The following is a 25,274-nucleotide window of genomic DNA, read 5'->3' as shown; positions in this document are numbered from 1 at the left end:
AGCCTGGGAACAGAGTAGACCCTGTCTCAAATAAAATAAGCAAAGACATTTTAATTAAAGCAACAATAATGTTCCATTTTTCCTAGTCATTTCTGGAAAGCGTGTACACTCATTTTTTGGAGGGTAATTTGACATCTCTCTCTCAAACTTAACACAAGGGTTAGGACCCCAAGGTTCCACTTGTAGGAATCCTACAGGAAATAGGCCAGCATTTCAGAAGGATGTGCGCTGCAGCAATACGGTGTTGAAAAGGCTAAATGCCTAAAAGTAGTGAGGCGGTTACATGTGTTAGGACACACTTTGTGGAGGAAGAGTGTTCTGTGCTCCTCGGAGAGCAGTCTGTGTTGGGTGAAAAACAGCAGCTTTTGCAGAAGAACAGTGGCCCCAGCCGCAGCTGAGTGTGGTCGTAAATGCTGCTCTGGAAAGCAGATACCCAGGGGCAACATCGGGGTGCCTGGGGGAAAGGGGGATCACGTCTGCACTGAACAGAGACTTTGGCTTTTGTTCTGCACATTTCTGTATTATTTTATGTTCCACACTAAGAATGCATTGTTTTGTAGATATAAGGAGAAAAGTGCCCTTAAGAAAAGGTAAAGAGGGAGTTCTAGCAACTCGAAGGAGGAAGGTTTTTCTGTCCGTGTGCCCCTAATAATGACTCAGCACTGCTTATCACCGCACCTTCTGTTGTGCTCCGGTTTCTGGAATTTTAACTGTTTTAGGCTGCCATTTTGTCGTGTTTGAAAATACCTTAAACTTTTTTTGTTGTTGTTTTTTTTCCATTTCAATAGTTCTGTTCCAATCTAGAATGGCAAAGTAGTATCCCTGAAAGTGTATTCATTACAAAAGCTCTAGTACATAACTAGATTTAAAAGAAAGCAAAACAAAAACTCAGCTAATAATAATGATTGAAAAGGGGGGAGTCGTGCCTTACATGTATCAGTGCATTTGTAAAAGTTCCTGACTTTCATAGGCATTGAAGGCGGCGTCTCAGCTTTGTTTCTGTCCTTTGCAGTAACCTGTGTATGGGAGGCTCCGTTGTTTGCCACCTCACGTTTGGATAGACATATAGGTTGCTTTTAGAATAAATAATTATATATTATTAGCACAATATATAATACAAATAAACACCCCCGTACTCCACACCTAACAATGGTCCATCGTTTTGGGTTTTTGAAGACGTGAAGGCTACGGTCACGTCGAGGGTCTCGTCTCCGTTTTAACTCCCCAACTCCGTTGCCCGCACTCTTTCCTCACGGAGGCAGTGTCTGTGAAATAGGTTCATAGCCTGTCCCTGCTCTTGAGTGTTTATCCGAATAGATCCATGGGTTGCCTTTTAAAAGCACTTTTATCAGACAGAGGCCGATGGTGGATTGCAGCTCCGCCGCGGCCGTGCTTCTCCGCTCCCTGCAATTTTGTCAGACCCTAGAGATCTAGTTGAATGTCACAGGTCACGTTTCGTAGATTTTGACTTCGTTTATGGTAACAGATAGATGTATCAGTAAGTTGTTAAAGGCGTCTGAAATACTAGATAATCCTTGAAGTAGTATTAACCAAAATTATTAATCTCCTCTGCTATAGAGCCCCGGTTAAGTTCAGGTGTGTAATAGTGATCTTGACTTAAAGTGGAGAGAATGAGAAAGTTTTTACTTTAACCATTCTCAGTTTACTTACTGTTCATTAAAGAATTCAGTAGTGGAAGAGGTAATCTATTTGGATTACGAAGGTATCAGCATAGGGCTTTCTGCATACTCCCTGAAGTAGTGATCAGTACGTCATAGGTAAAATGGGAATCATAGAAATCCATTAAACGTCTGCTGCTGGGTTATTGAAAAAGTAGATGGAACCTCTCTCTGGCCAGGCACCCTGGTAACCTCCGTGTTCCCCGCAGGACAGGCTGTGGTGGAGGCAGACATCGCCACCCAGAGGCGGGCTCTGGGGAGTTCGCATCTGTATCTCAGCAACTTAGGGTGGTTTGGGCCGTGTTTCACTTGACCTGCAGAGAGAAACGTGACACCCAGGTTGGCATAGATTGGGATTTTTTTTTTTTTTTTTTTTTTTTTGAGGTCTAGGAATTTTTTTTTAGTTGTGATAACATATACATGGCATAATATTTATCATTTTAGCCGTTTGTAAGTGTGCAGTTCAGTGATGTTAAATGCACTTACAGTGTTGTGTACCTGTCACCACTACCTATTCCCAAAACAGCTTCCTCATTACCAACACAACTTTGTCCTATTAAACAGTAACTCCCCTTCTCCCCTTCCCCAGCCCCTGGCGACCACCATTCTGCTTTCTGTCTCTGGGTTTGCCCAGTCTAGGGGCCTCATGCAGGTGGAATTGACATAGTGTTTGTCCGCTTGCATCTGACTGACTGCACGTGATGTTTCCAAGGCTTGGCCATGTTGTGGCATATGCCAGAGTTTCATTCCTTTTTGTGGCAGAATTAGATGTGGAGTTTTTGAAGTAGGAGGTTTGTTTCTAACCTACTTTTGTTTATTTTAAAAATTATTGCTGGGCATGGTATCTCAGGCCTGTAATCCCAGCACTTTGGGAGGCTGAGGTGGGTGGATCACCTGAGCTCAGGAGTTCGAGACCAGCCTGGCCAACATGGTGAAACCCCGTTGCTACTAAAAATACAAAAATTAGCTGGGCGTAGTGGTGCATACCTGTAGTCTCTGCTACTCAGGAGGCTGAGGCAGGAGAATCGCTTGAACCCGGGAGGCAGAGGAGGTTGCAGTGTGCCAAGATCACGCCACTGTACTCTAGCTGGGCAACATAGCAAGACCCTGTCTTTACAAAAAATAAAACAGGAATCGCAGGGTTGTGTGTGTTTCTCATAATAGAAGATGAATTTCAGGGACAAGTTATTGGGAGAGAAACATGAGCAGCTTTGTTTTGCTAGGATGATGGGCAGGTTCCTTTCCTAAAGTTTGAGATATGTTTTTCCCCTTTTGATACCAGTTGTCAGAGTGATGATCTTTTCTGTATAGGCAAGGGAAATACTCGTCACTACCTTCTTGCTAGTTTGACTCTGAAATACTTAAAGATAGTTGTATTTGTTGTTGCATGTCTAGATCTGCCAGGGGAGATGCCAGAGAGGCTTTGCTGACGTGCGGGGAATGACCGGGGGGTACCGCAGCCTCACTTTGCGGGTGCGGTTTGAGAAGGCACCATGAGTAAAGGTGCTGCCCCACAGCGCACAGGGTCCTAAGGCTTCGGCAGTTAAGTAGTTACCTGTTGCCGTTAGACGAGGGCTCCGGGAGTCAAAAGGCTTCCTGAACAAGGAACGCTTGAGCTCAGATGTGGATGAGGGATGGGCCTGGACAGGGATGAGGGATGGAAGGAGCCTGCACACGGGAGAGAGGGCGGGAGGACTTGACACAGGAGAGAAGAACAGGCTGGGCGATGGGGTGTGAAAGCGAAGAGGGAGTCAGATGAGGATGTCAGTCTTGCCTGAGGGCAGTGAGGATTCAAAACCGCATGGTCAGATTTGAGTTTAAAAAATAGAACTCAGTGGCTGCAGTGTGCGGAGGTGGGCTGGAACCCAGTTTTGCTCAGTCGGGGAGAGTGTATTTTTAATTTTCCAAAGTGACTATGCTGGTGATCGTGTCAGAGCCCCTGGCCTGTTGTTGGTTATAAAGTGCTTTTGATTTGCCTGTAAATCTGAGTCTACCATGGCTCACACAGTTCTTATTTGCAAAAAGAACTTCTAAGCATGAAATTGAGCATAAAATTGCCTAGTAGTAATTCAAGTTGCTTAATATGTTTGAGAGAAAGGTTAAATATATTCGGTCAGACAGCCTTTTGGATAAAGATGTTCTCATTTTTCAGCATGGCATGGGGGAAATAGCCTGGAATATTCTTAGTAAATCAGATTTTCCTTGAAAAGAGTGGTCCTACCTTTCATAGGCTTCAGTGGCAGTGATTTAATATGGTTCCCAAATTCTGAAGTCTTCTGAAATTTGTTAGACAAGACAAGACTTATGATAACAGAGTGATACAAATGCTAATTTTCCAGTAAAACATAATAAAAGATGGACGGTTTCTCTCTGATGTCATTTACTCATGTATATGCTTCTGAGAAGTCAAATAGCTGTATTTACAGTAACTATTGTTAATGCTGATGTATTCTTGAAAAATAAAAAGAGTGGATGTTAAGTACTCCTCATCACAAAAATGAGTTATGTGTCAACTTTTTCTTAAAAAAAAAAATTGGAAAGTAGCCAAAAAGAAAACAAAGTCCCTTTAGGTTTAAATAGGAAAATGAATTTAGTAATTTGTGGAAAACAAATTTATAGCAGATTTTTGTTCGTTGGTTGTTTTTAAAACTTGTAATAATTTAGTCTACTTTTAGAGTGTATTTGAGAATGTTCACAAGTTGTGAGGCCGTTTTAGTGACTTGATCCATTTGTTTTTATGGGGTAGTTTTATTTAAAACAGCTTTTGAGCTGTAATTCATCGAGCGCAGAGCTCATCCTTTGTGAAGTGTGCGGGTGAATATTCAGAGTTGTATGGCCATCTGCACTATCCAATTCTAGAACCTTCCCATCACTCCCCAAAGAAACCCACTAGCAGTCCCTCCCATTCCCTCCCTGCTCCGCCCTCTGGTAACCACTGATTACTTTGTTTCTGTGGATTTGCCTGTTCTCCACATGTTATATACATGGAGTCATAGCCCTCTGTGCCGGCTGCTTCCCACCAGCCTGATGCCATCGAGGTGTATCCTGCAGCATGCGTCAGTCCTTTTTCCTGGACAAACAGTTTTCCATTTTTGTTTATCCATTAATCAGTTGATGGGTTCTTCCTACTTTTTGGCTCTTACAGATGCACCCGTGGACATTCTTGTACATGTTTTTGTTTAGACATGTGTTTTCTGTGCTCTTGGGTCTATAGAATGGAGCTTGGTCATATGGCAACTGTGTTTAATGTTTTTGAGGAACTACCAAACTGTTTTCCAAAGTGGCTGCAACATTTTATAATCCAGCCGTCAGTGTTTGAACAGTTTTTCTTCACATCTTCACCTACGCTTGTTATTGTCTGATTTTAGCCATCCTAATAGTTGTGTTTTTGATTTGTATTTCTCTAGTGATTAATGATGTTGAGCATTTCCTGTACTTATTTGGACATTTTTATGTTTTTTTTTTTTTTAAAAATTACATTTTCAATTGGCTTGTCTTTTTATTTTATTTATTTATTTTAGAGGTAGGGTCTTGCTGTGTCACCCAGGCTAGAGTGTAGTGGTGCGGTCATAGCTCACTGTAACTCCTGGGTTCAAGCGATCCTCCTGCCTCAGCCTCCCAAGTAGCTGGGACTGCAGATACACACCACCACAGCTGGCTAACTTTTTAAAAATTTTTGATAGAGATTGGGTCTTGCTATGTTGCCCAGGCTGGTCTTGAATTCCTGGGATTACAGGTGTTAGCCACCATGCCCAGACCAGTCTTTTTGTTGTTGTAAGAGTTCTTCAGGTATTCTGGATACAAGTCCCTTATCAGATACACAGTTTACAAACAACTTCTCCCATTCCATGAGCTGTGTGTTCAGTCTCTTCATGGTGTTCTTAGATGCACAAGAATTTTTAATTTTGATGATGTCCACTTTATTTTTTTATTTCAAAAGTTTGTGCTTTTGGTATTATATGTTAGAGACCACTGTCTAATCCAAGATTGTGCAGATTTATTCCTTTAGCTCTTACATTTAAGTCTTTGATCCATATTTATGTATAATTATATACATATAATTTATGTGCAGTGAATTATAATGATATTTATATATAATTTTTATATGTGGTGTAAATAAGGGTTCAGCTTTTTTCTTTTGCATGTGGATATTTAGATGTCCTGGCATCATTATTAAAATAGTATTCTTTTCCCATTAATTGTCCTGGTACACTTGTTGAAAATCAGTTGACCATAAATGTCCTTCTAGACTATGACCTGTGATCCATTGGTGTATATGTCTGTCCTCATGCCAATACCATACTGTCTTGGTTACTATAGCTTTATGGTGAGTTTTGAAATCGGGAAATGTCAGTCGTCCACCTCTGCTCTTTTTAAAGATCATTTTGGCTATTCTGGATCCTTTGCACTTCCATACGATTCTAGAATTAGTTTGGCAATTTTTGTAAAAAAAAAAAAAAAAAAAAAGCAGCTGGGGTTTTGATAGGGTTAATACCTTGACTCTTGTAGAACAGTTTGGAGATATTTTCTTAAGTTTTCCAATCGTGACACAGGATAACTTTCCGTATATTCAGGTCTTCAATTTTTTTCTACAATATTTTGCAATTTTCAATGTACAAATCTTGTCACTTTGATTAAATTTATTCCTAAGTATTTATTCTTTTTGATGATATTGTAAACAGAGTTGTTTTCTTGCTTTTGTTTCTGAATTTTTCATTGCTAGGTGTAGAAGTGCAGTTGACTTTATTGGCCTTGCATCCTGTGTCCTTGCTGAACCTGTTTATTAGCTCTGATGGGTTTTGTGTTTGTAGATTCCTTAGGATTTCCTATATGCAATATAATGCTGGCTGTGAATAGAGATATGTTATTCCTTTTTAATCTGGATGGCTTGTATTTCTTTTCTTTGCCTAATTGCCCCAGCTAGAATTTCCAGTAGAATGTTTACTGGAAGTTAACAAATCAAACATCCTTGTTTTGTTCCTGCTCTCAAGGGAAAAGCATTCAGACTCATCATTACGTGTGATGTTAGCTGTGGTTTTGTAGGTACTCTTTGTCAAGTTGAGGAAGTTGCATTTTATTCTTAGTTGGTTGAGTGTTTTTATCATGGAAAGGTGTTGGATTTGTTAAATGCTTTATCTGCATTTATTGAGATGACCATGTGGACTTTGTCCTTTAATTTTGGTAGTATGGTGTGTTACGTTGATTTGTTTTTGTATGTTAAACCAACTTTGCATTCCTAGGATATGGTATACTTCTCATATTTCAAAAATAGTTTGTTCCTGTAGCAGAGAAATTAAGTTTCAGTTGTTCTTTCTGACTTCTGCATTTTAGAATAATTTGCCACAAACTTTTTTTTTTAGTGCCTAAGTGACTAGAAAGTAATATGCAGAATTTTCTGCTTTGTCACATTTTATCCAGTCTAGTCATAATGATGCAGGATTTTTTTTTTTTTTTTTGTCAGCTAAATTCAGGTTCTTGCCTTGCAACCAGGAGAAATCAGGCATGCAGACACATTGAAGGGTGAGGAGGGCAGAATTTATTAAGCAAAGGAAAAGCTCTCAGAAAAGAGAGGGGTTCTGCAGGCAGGTTTTCCCCTCCCAAATTGAATACCAGGCCACCACACAGTGGTTGAAGAGGCCAGGCCCCTCCCCAGCATAAGGTGAGTATTCCTGGTGGTTCCGCCCCATTCTTCAGTGCGCACAGGCCCTTAGTCTGAGCCCCTCCACGTTGATTTATTTCCCTCACTGGGCATGTGTTAAGGGACAGGATTTTTCAATGTGGGTTGTTTAGGTGACTTCCCCCACCCCATGCACAGTGACCTGGGCGGGGCAGAGATTCTCCCTGCACCTTTCCCTACTTGCCTACATATTGTGTTTGGCTGTCTCGTGCCTCTGTCAGTAATTTGGATAAACTCAATTTTGGATGCTTTTAGATTATAGTGTCTCTAGAATCTTACTGGGTCTTGGACATAAATGGTTTTCCAATTTTTTTAATATATGGTAGAGGCTTATAATTCACTTCTATTAGTTTCTGTCTGGTTTTTGAACAGAATGGACTTTTTGCCTTTAGGTGAGTTTCTTTGAAAAGACACAGAAACGTGTGTATGTGTGTGCATCTGTGTCTGCTTATAGAAAATGTCTTACTTCCAGCTGAGTGCAGTGGCTCACACCTGTAATTCAGTACTTTGGGAGGCTGAGGCAGGAGGATCACTTGAGCCCAGGAGTTTGTGACCAACCTGGACGACATAGTGAGACCCTGGCTCTACAAAACATTAGAAAAGGTAGACTATTTCCCACTTCCCTGGTCTGTCAGTTTGTCATATCCAGAGTGCCCTGTGTTGAGCTCACCGCCTGGCAGCCTCAGTCAACTCTGCATCCTTGGAGAGCAGCTCTACTCCTCTTTCTGCATACGTACTAAATTCTCAGAGAAGTTTTATGTGAAGGAGTTGTGATTTCCAAAAACCTTCTGGCTGGATGTGTGTTTTGACTGTTGTGTGTGAGCACAGCTCTGCCAGGTGCCGCAGAGCAGGAAACAAATGGCCTCGCCCAGCACCTTGCCTCTACCCAGCGTGTAGAGAAGTGATTGGGTGGGTAACGGCAGGAAACGAACTGGTTGCCAGAGTAGGGGTGGGTTGAAATGGGTGAAGTTGGTGAGTCAGGGAAGCAGAGCACTCCCTACAGCGAGTTCATGAAGGACTGGGAGGAGAGGGTGTGGTGACCACGAGTCCAGAGAGCTGCCCGGCTTGTGTCATCCCGCTCCAGGTGGTCTCTGCTGGAAGCAGTGGCTTCTTCCATTGCAGGGGGTGTCTTTGACAGTGAGATTAAAGCTGTTCTCTTTTGGGTTCTTCTGTTTTTCATGAAATAAGCAGATTCATTAAGGAAGTGGGTGGGGTGAGTGGCTGGGGCGCTGGACGTTTGAGGGGAGAGGAAAGGTGAGACAGTCATTTTGAGGAGGGAGGAGCCGTGGTCTGGGAGCATCAAATGGAGGAAGGAGAAACTCTCCCCAGGGAGTCGGGTGTGAGAGAACAGAGACCCCCGGGGAGAGGGCCTGGGGGAAGCTGCTGTCGGGGATTGCACGTTTCAGACCAAGAGGATGAAGGGAGCCTTCAGAGAGGGCGGGTGCGTGGGTCGGAGTGCGGGAGGCACAGAACTCGGAGGCGGTGAGAGTCCGAGTGAAGATGGACAGCTGCTTGTGCCTGAAGTCCGTGGGGTGTTTGCTGCAGTATGGGATACCTGCAGAAGGCACCGATCCCAGGCGTGCAGTACTGACTGTCGCCCAGCAAAGACCCCCAGTAAATACCTAGCCGCACCAGGAGCACATTGCCAGGACTCCAGGCCCTCCCTCCCTCCCTCCGGGGCAGCTGCTGCCCCAGTTGGCATCGCGCATCGGACACCCGCTCTCGAACGTGGTATAAGTGGAATTGCACCCTAAGTCCTCCGCAGTGTTCAGCTTTCTGTAAGTAACCTGTGGTGTTAGGTGGTGGTCATTTGATTATTTTCATTGCTGCGTGGTGTTCCGTTGTATGAATATGCCACAGTTTATGCATCTTTTCTACTGTTGACGGACATTCGAGTTGATTCTTTTGTGAACGTTCTCGTAAGTGGTTCAGTGATGCACATGTGTAATTCTGGTGGCTGTGTGTCTGGAGTGGAGTTTCTGGGTCACCAGATATGCATGTTTCGCCTTAGTGGATATTGCCCGATGGTTTTCAGAGTTGCTGTACCCATGTGCTCCAGGAGCGGTCTGCGAGAGCTGCGAGAGACTGACCTTTAAAGGTCAGTCTCATTTCAGCCGGTGTATGAGAGTGTGACATTGCAGGGTGGCTTGTACTCGCCCTTCCCTGACGGCTGGGGAAGGTGGACACCAGTTCCTCTGCCCCGGAGGGAGGGTGTGCGGGCGGGCCTGGCGTCCTGGCAATGTGCTCCTGGTGTGGCTGGGTGTTTACTGGGGGTCCGATTTGCTGGTGCCTCCAGTAGGGCACTGGTTTTCCTTATAACCACCTCTTGGGCTGCTAGGCCACCTCAGTTCCTGGTGGCCAGGTGAAGACCATCGGGAAGGGGCAGTGGTCTTGTGAGGAGTACCTGGTCTGTGGTTCTGTGCCAGGAAGTGTGTTTAAATGACCACTCCAGAACTAGCCGAAGAGGGGAAGCACAACGGACCTGCGGGAAACTTGCATGTCGTGTCTGTCATGGATCCCTTTTGTGTTGACGGTGACAGTAATTTTAGGTGATGCGTTTTAAGGACTGTATCTTTTCTGGTAATAGACTGATTGTGGTATTTGGGTATTGACAGGGTGTTTTCAGGCTGGTAATGTTATCTTTATGCTTTTCAAGAGCTTCCTCCCGCTGCTTTCTGGACATTGGGCTCTGAGGCTCAGGAGAGGAAATGGGGGAACCCCTTGAAGGCTGCAGCAACCCTCCAGCAGAGGTGGTGGGTGCCGCGGGCGGAGGCTGGCGCAAGTGAAGATCCAGAGAAGTAGAGAAGTGAAATAGTCACATTTTTATTTTGTTTTGAAAAACTTAGTGAGTTTTCAAACACTATCAGGAAAAGTCGCAGGACGTGAGCCATGCAGCCAGCAGGCTTCCGAACGGCCATCCTGGCAGGGGAGACGGGTAGGAGACCTTGTCTCTGGGGACAAGAAGATCCGAGAGCTGATCTGATGCATTCATATCTTACTGACCAGTTAAAGGAAGTAGTTAGAAATGGTGTACGTAGAAAAGTAGAGTGATAATACGACAGGCGCCTCCGTCCTCAACCCCAGAACTCACCCTGGAGTTGTTTGTCAGTCCTCATGGTGTTTCTCTCCGGATGCAGTTTCTGGATCTCCTGAAGGCTGATGACCCCAGACAGTCTTGTCATTGCCCCCTGCACTGCCTTGGAAATCTTGATTTCAGGCACCCCCTTGGATTGCTGTCTCCTGTGCTTCCAGCGGGGTGGCCCTGCTCCCCACACGGGCTTCCTCCATGCCGTCGTCTCCCCTGGGGCCCAGACTCGGGGGTCCCTGCCCTGCCCAGGCTCCCCCTCCTGATCCTCTGAGCCTCTGCCTCCTCCCAGCCACTGGGCAGGCTGGAAATGCCATGGTGGGAACGGCACCTGATGGTCTTGTATTGCCCTTAGTGTTTCATTCACTAAAGCGTAAGCCGTGTGAAGACGGGCTTTGTGTTGTTTTGAGGCCGCCCACACAGTGCTTGGTTTAGAGCCACTCAGATGTAGGATCAGCTTAAAAAGATAAGCTGCTGGCCTCAGGTCTGAAGTGGGCATGGATACTGCGAGGCAGGTCTGCATTTCTCAAGACTCGTCACTCTTCTCTCTTCTGAGGGGACTTCCGCCGTAGGCTCCCCACATCACCCGTGTCCCCTCTCTTTCACTCCTAGCAGATGACCCTCCCTCATGCCTCATGGAAACAGCGCAGCCTGAGGGGCTGTGCTCTGCCCCCCACACCTGCCCTCTCCATTCTCACAGCAGCTCCCGGCTGTGCTCCGCGCCTCCCTCCCGGCCACCGGCGGCCGACTCTCCCTGGGGCATGTGGTTGTGACTTCTAGGCCATCTTTTACAGATCCCACTGACTCCACTTCCCCTTCCCCATCCACAGCTCCTAGTCTGCTTCCTCATGGCACCCACATGGCCTTTAAACCTGGGACCTCCTCATCACTTGCCCTTCCTCTCCTGCCACGTGAGGCTGCCCTGGTTCTGTCTCCCGTGCTGGGACTGCTCACTTTTCATTCTGTGATTTCGAACTGTAAGTGCCAACCTCCTGTGTGGCAACTGATGATTCCGCTTTTCACCGATACTGTCTTCAGCCCACGTGTGCCCCCGCTCCCCACAAATAAAGAGGTTGAAAGAAATCTATTGCAAGTTTTTGTTACATAGTAATTTGTTAACAGGTAAATATTGTGTATTGAACTATGCCTTTTCTTTTTCATACAAGTTTTCACTTTCCTAGAGCTAATGATTGCCTGATTTTCTCATATGCTTAGTTATCTGTGTCTTTAGTGCATTTGTTTGTTTGTTCTTTGTTTTTGTTTGTTTTGTTAGCAAACACTTCAACAGGTCTATCAAATACCAACACCTCAGATCAGCCCTCAGCTCTTCTTGTCCCCAGACCAGTCTCCTGCGCCTGGACGGCCACTCTGAGGCCTGCTGGCCGCCTGGCTCATGTCCTGAGATTGTCCTCACCATTTTTTGGAAGTCAGATCCCTGATCTTTCTCTTGGCTTTTTCTCTGATTTTGCCAAATTGGCTCTCGCAGCAGTTTCCTGAGAACATGTTTGTTTGTTTTCGCTCTTTGCGTATTCAAAAACATTTTTATTCCTCCTTCAGATTTGATCGAAAACTTGACAGGGTCTAGCATTTTGGGTTGAAAATTGTCTTCTCCCAGAAGTTTGAGGGTAGTTGCAAACCACTCATGTTTCCTGCAACCTGTGTGATGCCATCTGACTCCCTCTCCATGTGACCTGTTCATTTGCTCTGGAAATTTTTAGTTGCTCCTCTTTGTCCCTGGTATTGAGATGTGCACGGCCTGGGTCTGCTGTCAGCCATGCCGGGCTTCTGAGCCTGGGAACGGGGCCTTGGATGCTTCTCCCTTGCTTTCTCTGTTGTGTTTCTAGAACTCATCCGCTGGGAGGTGGGCCACCGAAACGGATCCTCTGGTTGTCTTATCCTTCATGTTGTCCATCTCTTTTCTTTCTGCTCTACCCTTTGGAGGAGATCTGAAGGTTTTTGTTATTACTGTTGCCCTTTGGATTTCACATGGCACTTTTTCCTCCCATTTCCTTCTGAAGCATATTCTTCCTTTCCTGGGGGCCCCGCTGGGTGTCCTGGTTGAGACCAGCCCAGGTGTTCTCCCCCACTCACCAGCAGGGGGTTGCCACCTCAGACGTGCAGGGTCCCACATCCAGCATCCCTCTCCTCTCCGTCAGGCGGGTTGATGATAGTCCTGCTTCCTGGGGCTCCTAGAAGGCCTGATGAGGTTAGTGCAGGGCTCGCATGTGGTTAGAATAGCACCTGGCTCCTAGTAAGCACTCAGCCAAGCACTGGAACTGCAGTGTCTGGTAGTAGTTAACAGCTCCCCAGAACATGAATTGGGCTTTCCCATCTCTCTTTGTTCAGATTCCATCCTTGTTTTTGTTTTTTGTTATCTTTTACTGAGATGGAATCTCACTCTGTTACCCAGGCTGGAGTGCAGTGGTTAGAGATGGGGCTTTGCACGGTTGGCCAGGCTGGTCTTGAACTCCTGACTTCAGGTGATCCACCCACCTCAGCCTCCCAGAGTGCTGGGATTACAGGCATGAGCCACTGTGTCCGGCTCCACCCATCTTTGTTTTGGTGACTTCTTGAGGCTCTGCAGGTCGTGGCTGTTGGTTCTATTTCTGAGTGGAGCGAGGCTGCTGTTGCTGTGGGCGTGAGCTTTTCAGCTGGCGGCTTCACTGTGGTTGGCCATGTCCTTGTGAAACCCCAATGTTCAAATACTGAGGCCCTTTCCCCTGGGCTGGAGTATTTCGGAGGGCACCCTGGGGACAGTGGCTGGAAGCCAGTGTCTGAGGAACAAGAAACTGGAGTAGCTGTGTGCTCCCACCTGTCAGGGTGAATGGGGGGCGACCTGGGGAAAGCACCTGTGGAAAGACTTTCTGCATCTCTCTGCCAGCCCCTTGCTGTCCCCACGTTTGTTGAAGCTGCTCACATAGATGCTTTTTCTGCTTTCTTCTGACACCTGGGCGGGGGTGGGAGGGTAAAGGAGATGAACACACACGCGTGGCCCACCGTGTTTGGCGGGGGGGGAGTCTGAGAGGACTCGGGGTGGCTGCCGACACCTTGCAGATTTGATGTGACCCAGATGTTGGGTGAGGATTGCACAGCCAGCTGGCAGCAGTGCCGCGGCAGGTGCATTGTGACATCGCAGTGGAGCCCATCTGGCTGAGAAGAGACCCGATGCCTCCCCGGGACTGCCAGGAGGTGCCAGGCTGTATTGTGGGCAGAAGCTACCCCTACCGCAGCAGGGAAATGGAGGCAGAATGCAGCCATGGTGAAGTTTATGGTAGTTTTAAAATACCTAACTCAACTTTGGGACACTGAGGCAAGTTGATCACTTGAGACTGAGGCGGGCCGATCACGTGAGGCCAGGAATTGGAGACAAGTCTGGTCAACATGGCAAAACCCCGTCTCTACTAAAAATAAAAAAATTAGCTGGGTGTGGTGGCGCACACGAGTAATCCTAGTGACTCAGGAGGCTGATACATGAGAATCACGTGTACCCTGGAGATGGAGGTTGCAATGAGCCAAGATCGAGCCACTGCACTGCCTGTCTCAAAAAAAAAATCAAAACGTAACTTGGTGCCTTTAATACCATATTTATGCTTTCAGCATCAGTCTGGTTATTAAAAACTATCTCTGTCAGGTTAATTTGATATTGATAATTTAAATGTTGGTTTTGTAATTTTGTGTATTTACTTTGGGTTTAGAGATTGAGCGCTGCAGTATTTCTTTTTTTTTTTTTTTTGAGATGGAGTCTTGCTCTGTCGCCCAGGCTGGAGTGCAGTGGCTGGATCTCAGCTCACTGCAACCTCTGCCTCCCGGGTTCACGCCATTCTCCCGCCTCAGCCTCCTGAGTAGCTGGGACCACAGGCGCCCGCCCCCTCGCCCGGCTAATTTTTTTTTTTTTTGTATTTTTAGTAGAGACGGGGTTTCGCCGTGTTAGCCAGGATGGTCTCGATCTCCTGACCTCGTGATCCGCCCGTCTCGGCCTCCCAAAGTGCTGGGATTACAGGCTTGAGCCACCGCGCCCGGCCGAGCTGCAGTATTTCTAACTTTAGGTTCACGCATGTTTGCGTAGCTTAATGAAATTTCTCAGCACCGACAGTTACAGGAGTTTCTCTTTTAAAAGACTCAGTCCAATTTAATTAAGTTTGAAAATCACTGACAGAGCTAGAATACCATTAATTATGTAATTTTATACACCCTCTGGGTATAAATGACATAGATGTAGACCTTTTTAATCCGATACATAGTATTTTAGTTTCATTTAAGCAAGTAGGTTATTTTCAGTAATTTAATAGTGACACTTCTGAGAAGCAACCTAATCCTTCTTCCAAAATCTGAAGGTTTTTAAAAAGAAAGAAATCCCAGGCCAGGGATCCCACGTGAAGCCCCGGTGAGCAGCGCCAGCCACAGGAGCTCGCTGTTAGATGTTGGTGGAAATCCTTCACTAACACCAGTGCCAGCCGCAGGAGCTCGCTGTTAGATGTTGGTGGAAATCCTTCACTAACACGATTAAAACGCCTTTGCAGACCTTTCAGACTTGCATTCTAGTAGAGCCGCTTTTAGGGGGAGCTCTTCGAGTTACTTCAACTTTAGGGCCCATATATTAGTAAGTAGGTTGTTTACAATAGCCATTTAGTGGTTTTTTACTTCCTACTTTAAAGATACCATGAGCCCTGGGTGAGCCCTTGAGTTGGTGCCCAGCAGTGGGGTGAGCTTGTAGTGTTCTAGCTGTTCCTGAGACTCCCCCACACTGCAGGGTAAGGTAAGGTGCAGGCCCCTCGGGAGACCACACCAGGCCTTATCCTCGTCAGTCCACACACGACATAGCAGCACTGCAGAGAAGCCAGCTTCCTCCAGAGTCCATCATGGAACTGCTCCCTGAAAATATAAAATCTTTGTGCAAGTGACAGACCTGGGATTTTTTTTTTTTTTTTTTTTTAATGTCTGTCATAAATCCAGGCACTCCCCTCCCAACCCGAAGGGTTAGCCTTAGGACACCTGAGGACTTCTGCACTGCTTAGTGGTGGTGGTTCTTCTGCGCCAGGGTCTTGGCCTCTGTTGAGCTGGTGTCTGGGGTCTTTGTGGTGGTGTCAGAGATCTCAAGGCCTCCCTGACAGTTGTCTCACTTGGTAATGATGTCATCATTATCAATGGTGGTAACTGTATCCAGACAGTGACATGGAACCTCTACTGTCTAGAATATTACATTGTCCAGAAGCCAACAAAGCATAGAATGTTACAACATTTTTATTACTATTGTATGAGAATCAGATTTATTGTAAAAGTTAACATTAGGTATGCATTATAAAGTTAGGCAACATTCTTCAGGACCCATTTTTTTCCATTTTGTTCTTTTAAAAATGAATTTTCTAAATTTCTACCCTTTATCCTTGTATCAAGACAACGCAGTCTGGATAAATCCTGGTGCACCGGGGGCCCAGGCGTGGAGGTGGAGTAAAACTCACCCATTCACCTGTGCCGGCAGGTTCTCTGCACCAGAACCAAGGAGTGGCCGCTTGGCAATTACAAGTTTGCCATGACAATTTTGCTTTATTCTGGGAGAACATTGTGTATGTTTATCTTTCTTTTGATCCTTTTTATTAGTTTTTTGGTATCATGACTCCTCCCCAAAACTGCATCTGGTAAATCGCTTCTGTATTTTGTTGACAGCGGACATCATTTCCACCGTTGAGTTTAATTACTCTGGAGATCTTCTTGCAACAGGAGACAAGGGCGGCAGAGTTGTTATTTTTCAGCGTGAACAAGAGGTCAGTAATTTTCAGTCCACAAACCAAATGCAATTATTCAGCCTTTCGCATATAACTTAGAAGAGAGGAAGCAAAATTATTTTCTCATTGTCTCATTTCATTAAGATTCAGTTCCATCACATTAGCCATACAGTCTCCTTTCAGAAATTCTCTAAGTTCTGGCTTCAGCTGCTGAGCCCCGGTGAAGTCTCCAAGGCCTTTGTCTTCACAGTAGGGAGGAGATTCCGCTGGGGACCCCATGAAGGATGCAGGGTGGTGGTGAGGGGCATTTATGTGCTTTCATTCCATAAGAACTCAGGCGGCTGTCTCTGAAAATCCCGTTATTCGCCTGTGCGGGTTCTGGCCCAGCCCCGCCGTCCTGCCCTGCCTTGAGGGAGAAGAGCGTTCTGTAGGGCAGTGCTGTGAGCAGCTTTCTCAGCACTTCCTGCAGAGAAGTCTGGCAGGGGTGTGAATTCTCTCTTCCCTTCAAGGAGAGGTGAGCAGCACTCACGCCTCCATGCGCCCTTGAAGGCTTCACCTGTCCAGAGGGAAGGGAACCTTTAGAGTGTGGGCCTTGGAGGAGCCCACAGCTCATAAACAAACACTGGCTTCCAGATCACGGCACTTCCTTTTCACTGATGCCTTGCCAGCCCCCTCCCTCTTCTTTCTGGAGCCTCGTCAGAGGTCCTAATGAGCAGTGATAAAGGAAGCGAGATCATGATTTGGTAGGCAAGGATGCCGGGCAAGAACCTTGGCTCGGTGCAGCCATGCCTGGAGTCCGAAATATTTGTCCTGCCTTTTCCTTAACAGAGTGTAAATACTGTCTCTTGAATTTCCTAACAGATGAAAGGGACAGTTTATCATCTCCAAAGTCTGGTCTCTAAATTTGCATGGTGAACTTTGGCTTAGAGGCTGGTGGGCCCTGCTTCCCCACTCTGCAGATCTGTACACAGGAAGCGCTGGCCCTGCCCCCAGGAAGGGGAGCCTGGAGGATGACTGTCCCTGGGCCACATGGGAAAATTGACAGGTGCTAACCAATTTCATTATCAAAACATATCTGTTGCAGCTTTAATTTTGATTATGTCCAGGTAGTTAAAGATTTTTATAATTCCTGTTTTCTCTGATTTGGGATGGTAAGAAATCCTTTTGTGAATAGTAAGTAATATTATCAGTCTTTCTAAATCTTCACAGTTTGATATATTTATAATTTTGTATTTTTATCTCAGAAGTAGAATATCACACAATGCTACTTAAGAGCCATATACCTTGGCCAGGTGCAGTGGCTCACGCCTGTAATTCCAGCACTTTAGAAGGCCGAGGTGGGCCGATCACCTGAGGTCGGGAGTTCGAGACTAGCCTGACCAACATGGAGAAACCCTGTCTCTATGAAAAATACAAAATTAGCCAGGCGTGGTGGTGAATACCTGTAATCCCAGCTACTCGGGAGGCTGAGGCAGGAAAATCACTTGAACCTGGGAGGCGGAGGTTGCAGTGAGTCAAGATCGCACCATTGCACTCCAGCCTGGGCAACAAGAGCGAGACTTCATCTCAAAAAAAAAAAAAAAAAGAACCATACACCTTACCTTTTTCAACAGAAGTAAAAGTGGGTTGTGGTGTTTAAATAATACTTTTAAAGCGGGAGGAGTTTTTGTTTTTTTGAGATGGAGTCTTGCTCTGTCGCCCAAACTGGAGTGCAATGGCATGATCTCGGCTCACTGCAACCTCCGTCTCCCGGGTTTAAGTGGTTCTCCCTGCCTCAGCCTTCCGAGTAGCTGGGATTATAGGCACGCACCACCACGCCCGGCTAATTTTTGCATTTTTAGTAGAGATGGGGTTTCACCGTGTTGGCCAGGTTGGTCTCGAACTCCTGACCTCAGGTGATCCACCCACCTCGGCCTCCCAAAGTACTGGGGTTGCAGGCATGGACCACCACGCCTGACCAGCAGGAGGACTTTTTAACAAATTGCTGAGACATGGTTATCTTACTGCAAAACTTCACTTTAGCTTCTTTCAAAAGTCTGTCCTTGTAGCGACAGCCTTAGGGAAAATACCTCATCCCTGCCTAACAGCTTTTAGGATAGAAAATGGAATTTCTCTTGTTTTTGTGAATCATTGCTTAACCCCAAAAATAATAGTCTCAAATATAAAACAGACCATGATAAAAGTCAAGCATCTCGTTCTAAAATATGTTGGGTATTACAGAGTTTTAAGTGCTTATTTAAGATGTATTAAGTTGTTATGTGAGTGACAGATTTACACAGGAGCAAGTCCCTACTAAAGTTCTTTAATAAACCCAGTCAACTGCAACTTGGTAAACCCCAGGCAGTTGTTTTTCTTTTCCTTCATATATTGGTTAACATCTGAAAGACCTTCATGTTCCATCTGTTTTTAGAATATTTCGCTGGTTGCCATGTGTGACCCTGACTGTGGTCCTGTGTTTCTGTGTGGGTGAGGGTGGCAGTGCACATTTTCATCCGTGGTCAGAGAGACCGCGGATGGTGTTGCAGCCGCCAAGAGGATGAAGCTGCTGCCCATTAAGCGACCCCAGCTCCCAGTTAGAAGCTGCAGCAAGGTTCAGAGGTGTCCGCCTGCGCATCTTAGAATCAAAGGAGCATGGGGGATTCAGAAGGCTAATGAGTGCCCCAGCAGATGGTGGAAGGGTGCAGGGCCTGAGGTTCAGGAGTCAGGCCCGTAGAAGCTTGTCAGGAAGCTCTGGCTGTGCAGAAGATGAGGTAGGGAGCATAGTCAGCACCTTGAGTTTCAAGCTTTTCTTATTTTTCTGTGCAGATTAAGTCTTACGGGAAAGCCCAGCTGGTAAAACTAAGGCACACAGAATTTATGGATGTGGCTGTGCAACTCCCTGCCCTCCAGGCTCAGCTCTAGTCCCCAGGAATCAGGTTAAATCAGAAATCAGCATGTCCAAAAAGAGAAGGTGCTTGCTTCCTCCTCCTCCTCTTCCTGTATGTTACTCCCTTACTCTTCTGTCTCTGTCCCCGCCGAGGCTTCCTTTAGAGTTCCTTTCCCTAGCGGAACGGCTCTCCATGAGATCTCGGAGTGTTGGAGGAGGCTGAGGGGTTGCTTGGGTTTTGGGTGTCTGGGATGGGAGTTGGAACCGGTTCATGGCAGAGAGACAAGCCTGCAGCCCAGGGACCATTCTTGTTCTGGCTCCTGGGAGAAAGGGTGGCGCAGGCAGCACTTTGACTTGGACATTTTATTTTTTTGCTTATATTCTGCTGTTTTTTCTTGATAGATGAATGTCTTGGGAATAGGACTAATTTAATTATACAGATTTTTCTTTTTAAATAATTCGGTTCCATTTTTCTCCCTTGCGATAGAACCGTCTGTTGAGGGGCTGTGCTTTTTTGTAGAGGGGTAGGAGAGGGTCAGAGGAGAGCAGTTTCAACATCTGCCCTGTGCCGCACACGCGGGGCAGTCGGCGGCGAGGCGCTCAGCTCCTGCCCATGGCGGCTGCAGTGGAGGAGTGCCCTGCACGTCGGACTCGGTGCAGCGGAGAGCTGTGGGTAGCTCCTTGGGATGTCTTCTCCTGATACTTGATCAGATTGGAAATATAAAGGAACATCTGTCTAGACCTAAAAGTTCGTTTAGTTCTGTTTCTTTAGCACATGTACTAAAATGTTAAACACCTAAGATATTCGATATTGGTTATAGAGCAAGAATGAAAATACTGGCGTCCTTGATTTTGAATTAGGAAATATTTAATACTTAATAGAAAATTTCATTTAAGGTATGCAGAAGATTCAGAGGTTAATATAGATGTACCTGCAAACCCACTACCCAGAGATTATCCCTTCATCAAAGGAAAGAGAGTGCTCGGGATACCGATGACGCTCCTGTTGTCCCCTCCCCGTTTCATCCTGCTACTTTCCTCCCTGTCTTTTTCCTTCTCCCTCTCTCTACCTTCCCGGAGTTGCTCATGATTTCGAAGATGGTATATATCTTCCCAAGCATGTTTCTCTACTTCTGTAACAGAATTGTTCTGTACATTTGTAAGCAGCGCCTCACTCCGGGCGCCTGTGCGGCCTGCTTCACTTGGGCAGCACTGTGCCGTTGTCTGTGCTGGCTCATTTATCTCAGCCTGCATGGCTCTGTGGCTTACTGGTGCCCTTCTCCTCTGGTTGGCATGCGTGTGGCGTCTGGTTCACTACCGCTGTGTTGGAGCCGCCGCATCGCTGCGTCACGCTCCTCGGGCCCGTGCCGGCTCTCCTGTGGAGCAGACTCTGCAGACGCTCCCTCTCCAGGGCCAGATTGCAAACATTTTTGCCTCTGTAGCTCATGCGGCCTTTTCACAACCACTCACCTCTACCGAGATGGTGCAGAAGCAGCCAGACACAGTATGTGCACACGTGGGCCTGACTGTTCCACTAACACTTGCCTGAAATCGGCAGGCTGCATTCGGCAGACCCTGCTCCAGACGCATACCTAGAAGTGGAATGGAAGAGTTGGAAATCAAGTTCTTTCTTTTTTGTTTTTTCCCCCAAAACATTGATTCTGAGTTTCATCTGTTAGAGATTTTTTTTGAGCCAGGATTTTTTAGCTTTAAAAAATATATATGGTCATTTGATATTCAAATTTATAGTACAGAAATTTTCTCTGCACTGTGCTTTGTTCATTAAAACAGCTCTCATGTTTCTTTGCAGAACAAAAGCCGCCCTCATTCTAGGGGAGAATATAATGTTTACAGCACTTTTCAAAGTCATGAACCAGAGTTTGACTATTTGAAAAGTCTAGAAATTGAGGAAAAAATTAATAAAATTAGGTGGTTACCACAACAGAATGCTGCTCATTTTCTACTCTCTACAAATGGTAAGAATTGTTTTCTAAGTGGCTGATTTAGTGTTTTATTTTTAATTTTCTGTGTGTGTAGATTCCTTTTTATTTTAGAAGTTATTCCTGCTTTAAATTTTGGGGGGAGGGTAAGTTATCTAAGGTAGCAAGTGATAGGTTGAAAATTCAAAGTATGCAACAAAAACCACACATGCACGTTATTAGGATGTTACTCTGCACGTCTCCACATCTTTGTTTATTGTGCAAAACACCTCCAATTGGAAATATTCGTGTTCAAAGACCCCATAGCTTATAAACCGACATAGGGCCACACCGCTTTCTAATATAATACTCAGACAGTAGTGATGCATGTTACAGTTTTTCTTTTCATATGGAGAATGAGGTTTTTATTTTCAGATAAAACTATAAAATTATGGAAAATAAGTGAACGGGATAAAAGAGCAGAAGGTTATAACCTGAAGGACGAAGATGGAAGACTTCGAGATCCATTTAGAATCACTGCACTACGGGTATACGTTGCCTTTTCTTTATCCACTGCCATTCAGACGTTAAGAATAAACGTTTATGTCTGCCGTTTGGAGAGTCCTGCTCGGTGGAGTACTGTGAGGTCCGCCTCCTGAGTCATGAAAGTCATTTGCGCTCATGAGTGTGTGTTTAGAGCAAGGTCTTTCTCCTGTTTTCACAAAGGCAAAAAGTCACATGTGGTCCTTAGACAATACTGCAATACTAAGGGGAAAACTCACATCCAATTGTACAGCAGAAATCTTGCTGGACATACCAGCCACCCTTCTCTCTGAAGGTTCGGAACAGCACCTGGCAGGTTGAAGTTCAGATGGAATTCCGAACACTTCGCCGGTGAAACAGCACAGGCTGCAGATTGAAAGATAAGCTGTGGGCCACCAAGATGCATTCAGGATGTTCTCATGGCATTTCTTTGGAGTTGGCTTAGGCAGATGCTGACAGTTCAGAACTCTTCACCTGTCCGTCCATGAGCATCATTACTTTTTTAATTGTTAAGTTATTTGCTCCATTGTTGGCACCCCCTACCGCCCCCACCTCATGCAGTATGAAATGACCATATTTCGTCAATTCCAATGCCTAGATTTTTTCACATTTTAACATCTGTGAAATCGGGTAAAACTTAAAACCTCAATGTCTTACAATTGGCCTGGTGCTATGAACAACTAATGTGTGTCTTAAATTAGATGGAACATGGTGAAGGGTGGCCAGCAAACTGGACTCAAGCCCAGGTGTGTCTTGGTGAGAAACCAGCACCTGTGCAGAGGTGTGTCCCCTGGAAGGAAACCGTGCCTGGTCCCAAGGGTGTGCCATTATTAGATTTGAAAACGGTTGGTTGGTTGGTTGGTTAATTGGTTGGGTGGTTTGGTTGCAGGGGGTGGGTGTGGCTGGTTGAGTTGGTTGGGTTGGTGGCTGGTTTTTAATGAGATTTCAGCCCGTTACGCTATTGTTTATCAAGTGAAGACCGAGTGAGTGAGCCCATTCCACATTAGCCTTTGAAGTGCTACAGAGAAGGACGCTGTAGTGCAGAAGCCTTTCCCTAACACACGTGCCCCTGGGAGTGACGCTGGGTCTGTTCTGATGCCATTTCTCCAGCTTTGCCTTGCGGGGTGGGTGCACCTGGGATCGTGCATTCCCCAATGTCCCAGGAGGAGTGTCCTCAGACTTCTCACATCGATGTTATTACCCTGTTTCCTATGAGCTCATCAAAGTGAGAAAGGCTGTGGCATATGCTGAAAATGTAGTTTATAGGATCCTAATGTGAGCCAAGATGTTTCAGTCCAAAATGGTGGTGGTGTCTGATACACAGTGCCGCTGCCTTTGCATCCATGAATTAGTGTATATCACTTTTAGTGACAGTAACACGAGTTGTGCAGTTCCTTCATCATGAAACTGCTGACCCTAAAGTAGAAGTGTGATGGGACCCCCGAGGGTGGGCACTTGACCCCCTCCAGTCTCGTCCGTCTCTTCTGCAGCCAACACCACCTCCCACCCAGGCACCTGTGCACACCCCACCCTCAGAAACCCCTGTTCCTCCCGGTCAGACCCTGCCACAACCCATGAGCTCCCATGCTCATTTTGGGAAAACAGTAGGCCTTTACTAGGCCCAGTCTTGGTTTTATTCAAGGCTGCTTTTGTGGGTTTAGCCTAAATAAAACGGGTATAATTGGTGGCCCTACTGAAGGCGTGTGAGAAGTGTAGTTATTTCATTAGTCAGTGCATGGGGAAGAGACCACAGACAGGTAATTCTGTACAATGACTTAGGTCAGTATTTGAGATTGTACCTCTCTAACAGTTCAGAATGGACTATTTATGTATCTGAGCCTAACTGGGTAAGAGTCAGAAATGTTGCTATTTTTAAATTGTTGCTCTTAAATTATTTTAGTGCCAGAAAAGGGATATAATTAAAAGAAGAAATCTTGGCCAGGCACGGTGGCTGATACCTGTAATCCCAGCACTTTGGGAGACTGAGATGGGAGGATCACTTGAGCCCAGGAGTTCAAGACCAGCCTGGGCAACATAGCCATACCCCATCTCTAAAAATGAAAACAAATTATTTTATATGTAAATTAAAATTTTTTTAAATAAAAGAAGGAATCTTTGTAAGTATTGCAGCTATCACGTGTTTTGATTAATGGGAGATTCATTAGAGGATTGTGGCAGGTGTGTGTTTTTTAAGCCTGAACTTTGTTGAACTGACTCTTCTTGATCTAGAGAATCCAAGGCTGTGGTCAGCACTAACTGGGTTAAAATGAGGGAAGTCTCACTACACACACTTTTCCACGTTTGTTTTTTACAGAATTTGGCCAGATAGGACTCAGTTGAGAGATTTTTTTTCCCTAAGCTTTCAAGGCCCTCCCTTTTGGTTTCTAATTACAAGAATAACAAAAAATACTCTCATTAATTTTTTGTTTTGATTTTAAAGCTTACGTTTTTCTTCCAGCTGGGTGTTAGGGAGATGCAGACCTTTGTCCTTTTTTCATGTGTGATGCTAGTCCTCACACCTGAGCTCTCACCTCTGACCTCAGGCGGCCTCCGGCCAGCACCCTTCTCCTCTCCGCCCTTTCCCTTTCAGTGTGAATTGGGCTTCCCTAGAAGCCTCCCTGACCACAGCGCTCGACAGAGATGGGTGCAGGAGGTACCTTTTACTTTCTGTTTTAACCTCAGATGAAGTGGTAATGAATAATACATACCTCCAAATAATATGTCTGCCCTATAAGTGACCAGCTCCATGAATGTTTGTAGACTGGACATGCCCATGTAGTCAGCCCCAGATCAAGAAATGGAACATCCTGAGCTCCCCAGCACCCTCCTGTGCACCCTGCCAGTCCCTGGAGCCGGTGGAGGCTTGTGGGGTTTGCACCAAGAAGCATAGTCCTGGTGCAGTGAGAGGAGGTTTGTGCATGTAGCTGCAAGGAGAGGACAAAGGGAGGGGCCCGGCTGAGCCACCCAGGAAGACTTTGCTGTCCAGCGTCTCAGTGTGGCCACCAGAGGACGCATGGGAGAGGGAGCCGCAGGCCTCGGTGCCTGGGCAGCTTGTTACCGTGCCAGCTGATCTTCTTTTCTTCAGCAGGAGTATGTCAACCTCGGTAATGGAAGCAAAGGGGAAGACTTGGAATAGACAGTATTCCATTTTGTAGCGTATTTTCATAACTCTGCTAATTGGTTATTTGGGGGTATTGCCTGAACAGAATTATTAGCCGTGTATATAAACTTGTCCTGTGTCGTTATCTACTGTAAGTGTTCTAATTATATGCTGCTGTGATCTTTGTTTTGAATTCCTATTTCCTTCCATTTTTAGGTCCCAATATTGAAGCCCATGGATCTTATGGTAGAAGCGAGTCCACGGCGAATTTTTGCAAATGCTCACACATATCATATAAATTCCATTTCAGTAAATAGTGATCATGAAACGTATCTTTCTGCAGATGACCTGAGAATTAATTTGTGGCACTTAGAAATCACAGATAGAAGCTTTAGTATCCTTCCTCAGAGGGACACTGGCGTTTTCCTGAGGTGCTCTTTAGATAGTGATGTATCTTGTTCCTTTATACACCTGTATCTCAGAGTCTGGTCTTGTAAATACCGTCGCTGCACAGCAGCCTGTGATATAAGTTCTCTGTGATTTGAAATGTTTGTCCCTAAAGATACAAATTTCTTTCTACCTTTGGGAAAAAGTTATGTGTAATGGGAATTACCTGAAGTACACTGCTTGCCTGTTTTAGTCAGAGACAGTTTTAAATAGGCTGCATTTGAAAAACCAACTT

General features: G+C 45.6%; 1 protein-coding gene across 4 annotated transcripts in view; it reads left to right on the top strand.

The window, feature by feature from the left end:
• The window catches only part of LOC113219540 (serine/threonine-protein phosphatase 2A 55 kDa regulatory subunit B delta isoform-like), a 38,919-nt gene extending 13,652 nt beyond the window's left edge, over window positions 1-25,267 (top strand). The window contains exons 1-5 of one of the 4 annotated variants that reach the window (XM_026453001.2): window positions 15,709-16,005; window positions 16,106-16,203; window positions 20,841-21,006; window positions 21,385-21,497; window positions 24,809-25,267. In XM_026453001.2, the coding sequence (XP_026308786.1) occupies window positions 15,972-16,005; window positions 16,106-16,203; window positions 20,841-21,006; window positions 21,385-21,497; window positions 24,809-25,132 (735 nt within the window). In that variant the 5' untranslated portion in view covers window positions 15,709-15,971 and the 3' untranslated portion in view covers window positions 25,133-25,267. Of the gene's footprint in view, window positions 1-15,708; window positions 16,006-16,105; window positions 16,204-20,840; window positions 21,007-21,384; window positions 21,498-24,808 lie in introns of those variants that run through there. The other 3 variants (XM_026453000.2, XM_026453002.2, XM_026453003.2) reach the window with 3 other exon arrangements.
• Window positions 25,268-25,274: the final 7 nt, after the last annotated feature.

This window comes from Piliocolobus tephrosceles, chromosome 9 (assembly GCF_002776525.5).
Source record: "Piliocolobus tephrosceles isolate RC106 chromosome 9, ASM277652v3, whole genome shotgun sequence".
Lineage (NCBI taxonomy): Eukaryota > Metazoa > Chordata > Mammalia > Primates > Cercopithecidae > Piliocolobus > Piliocolobus tephrosceles.
The sequence above is the reverse complement of the archived record's forward strand: the minus strand, read 5'-3'. Positions and strand labels throughout refer to the sequence as shown.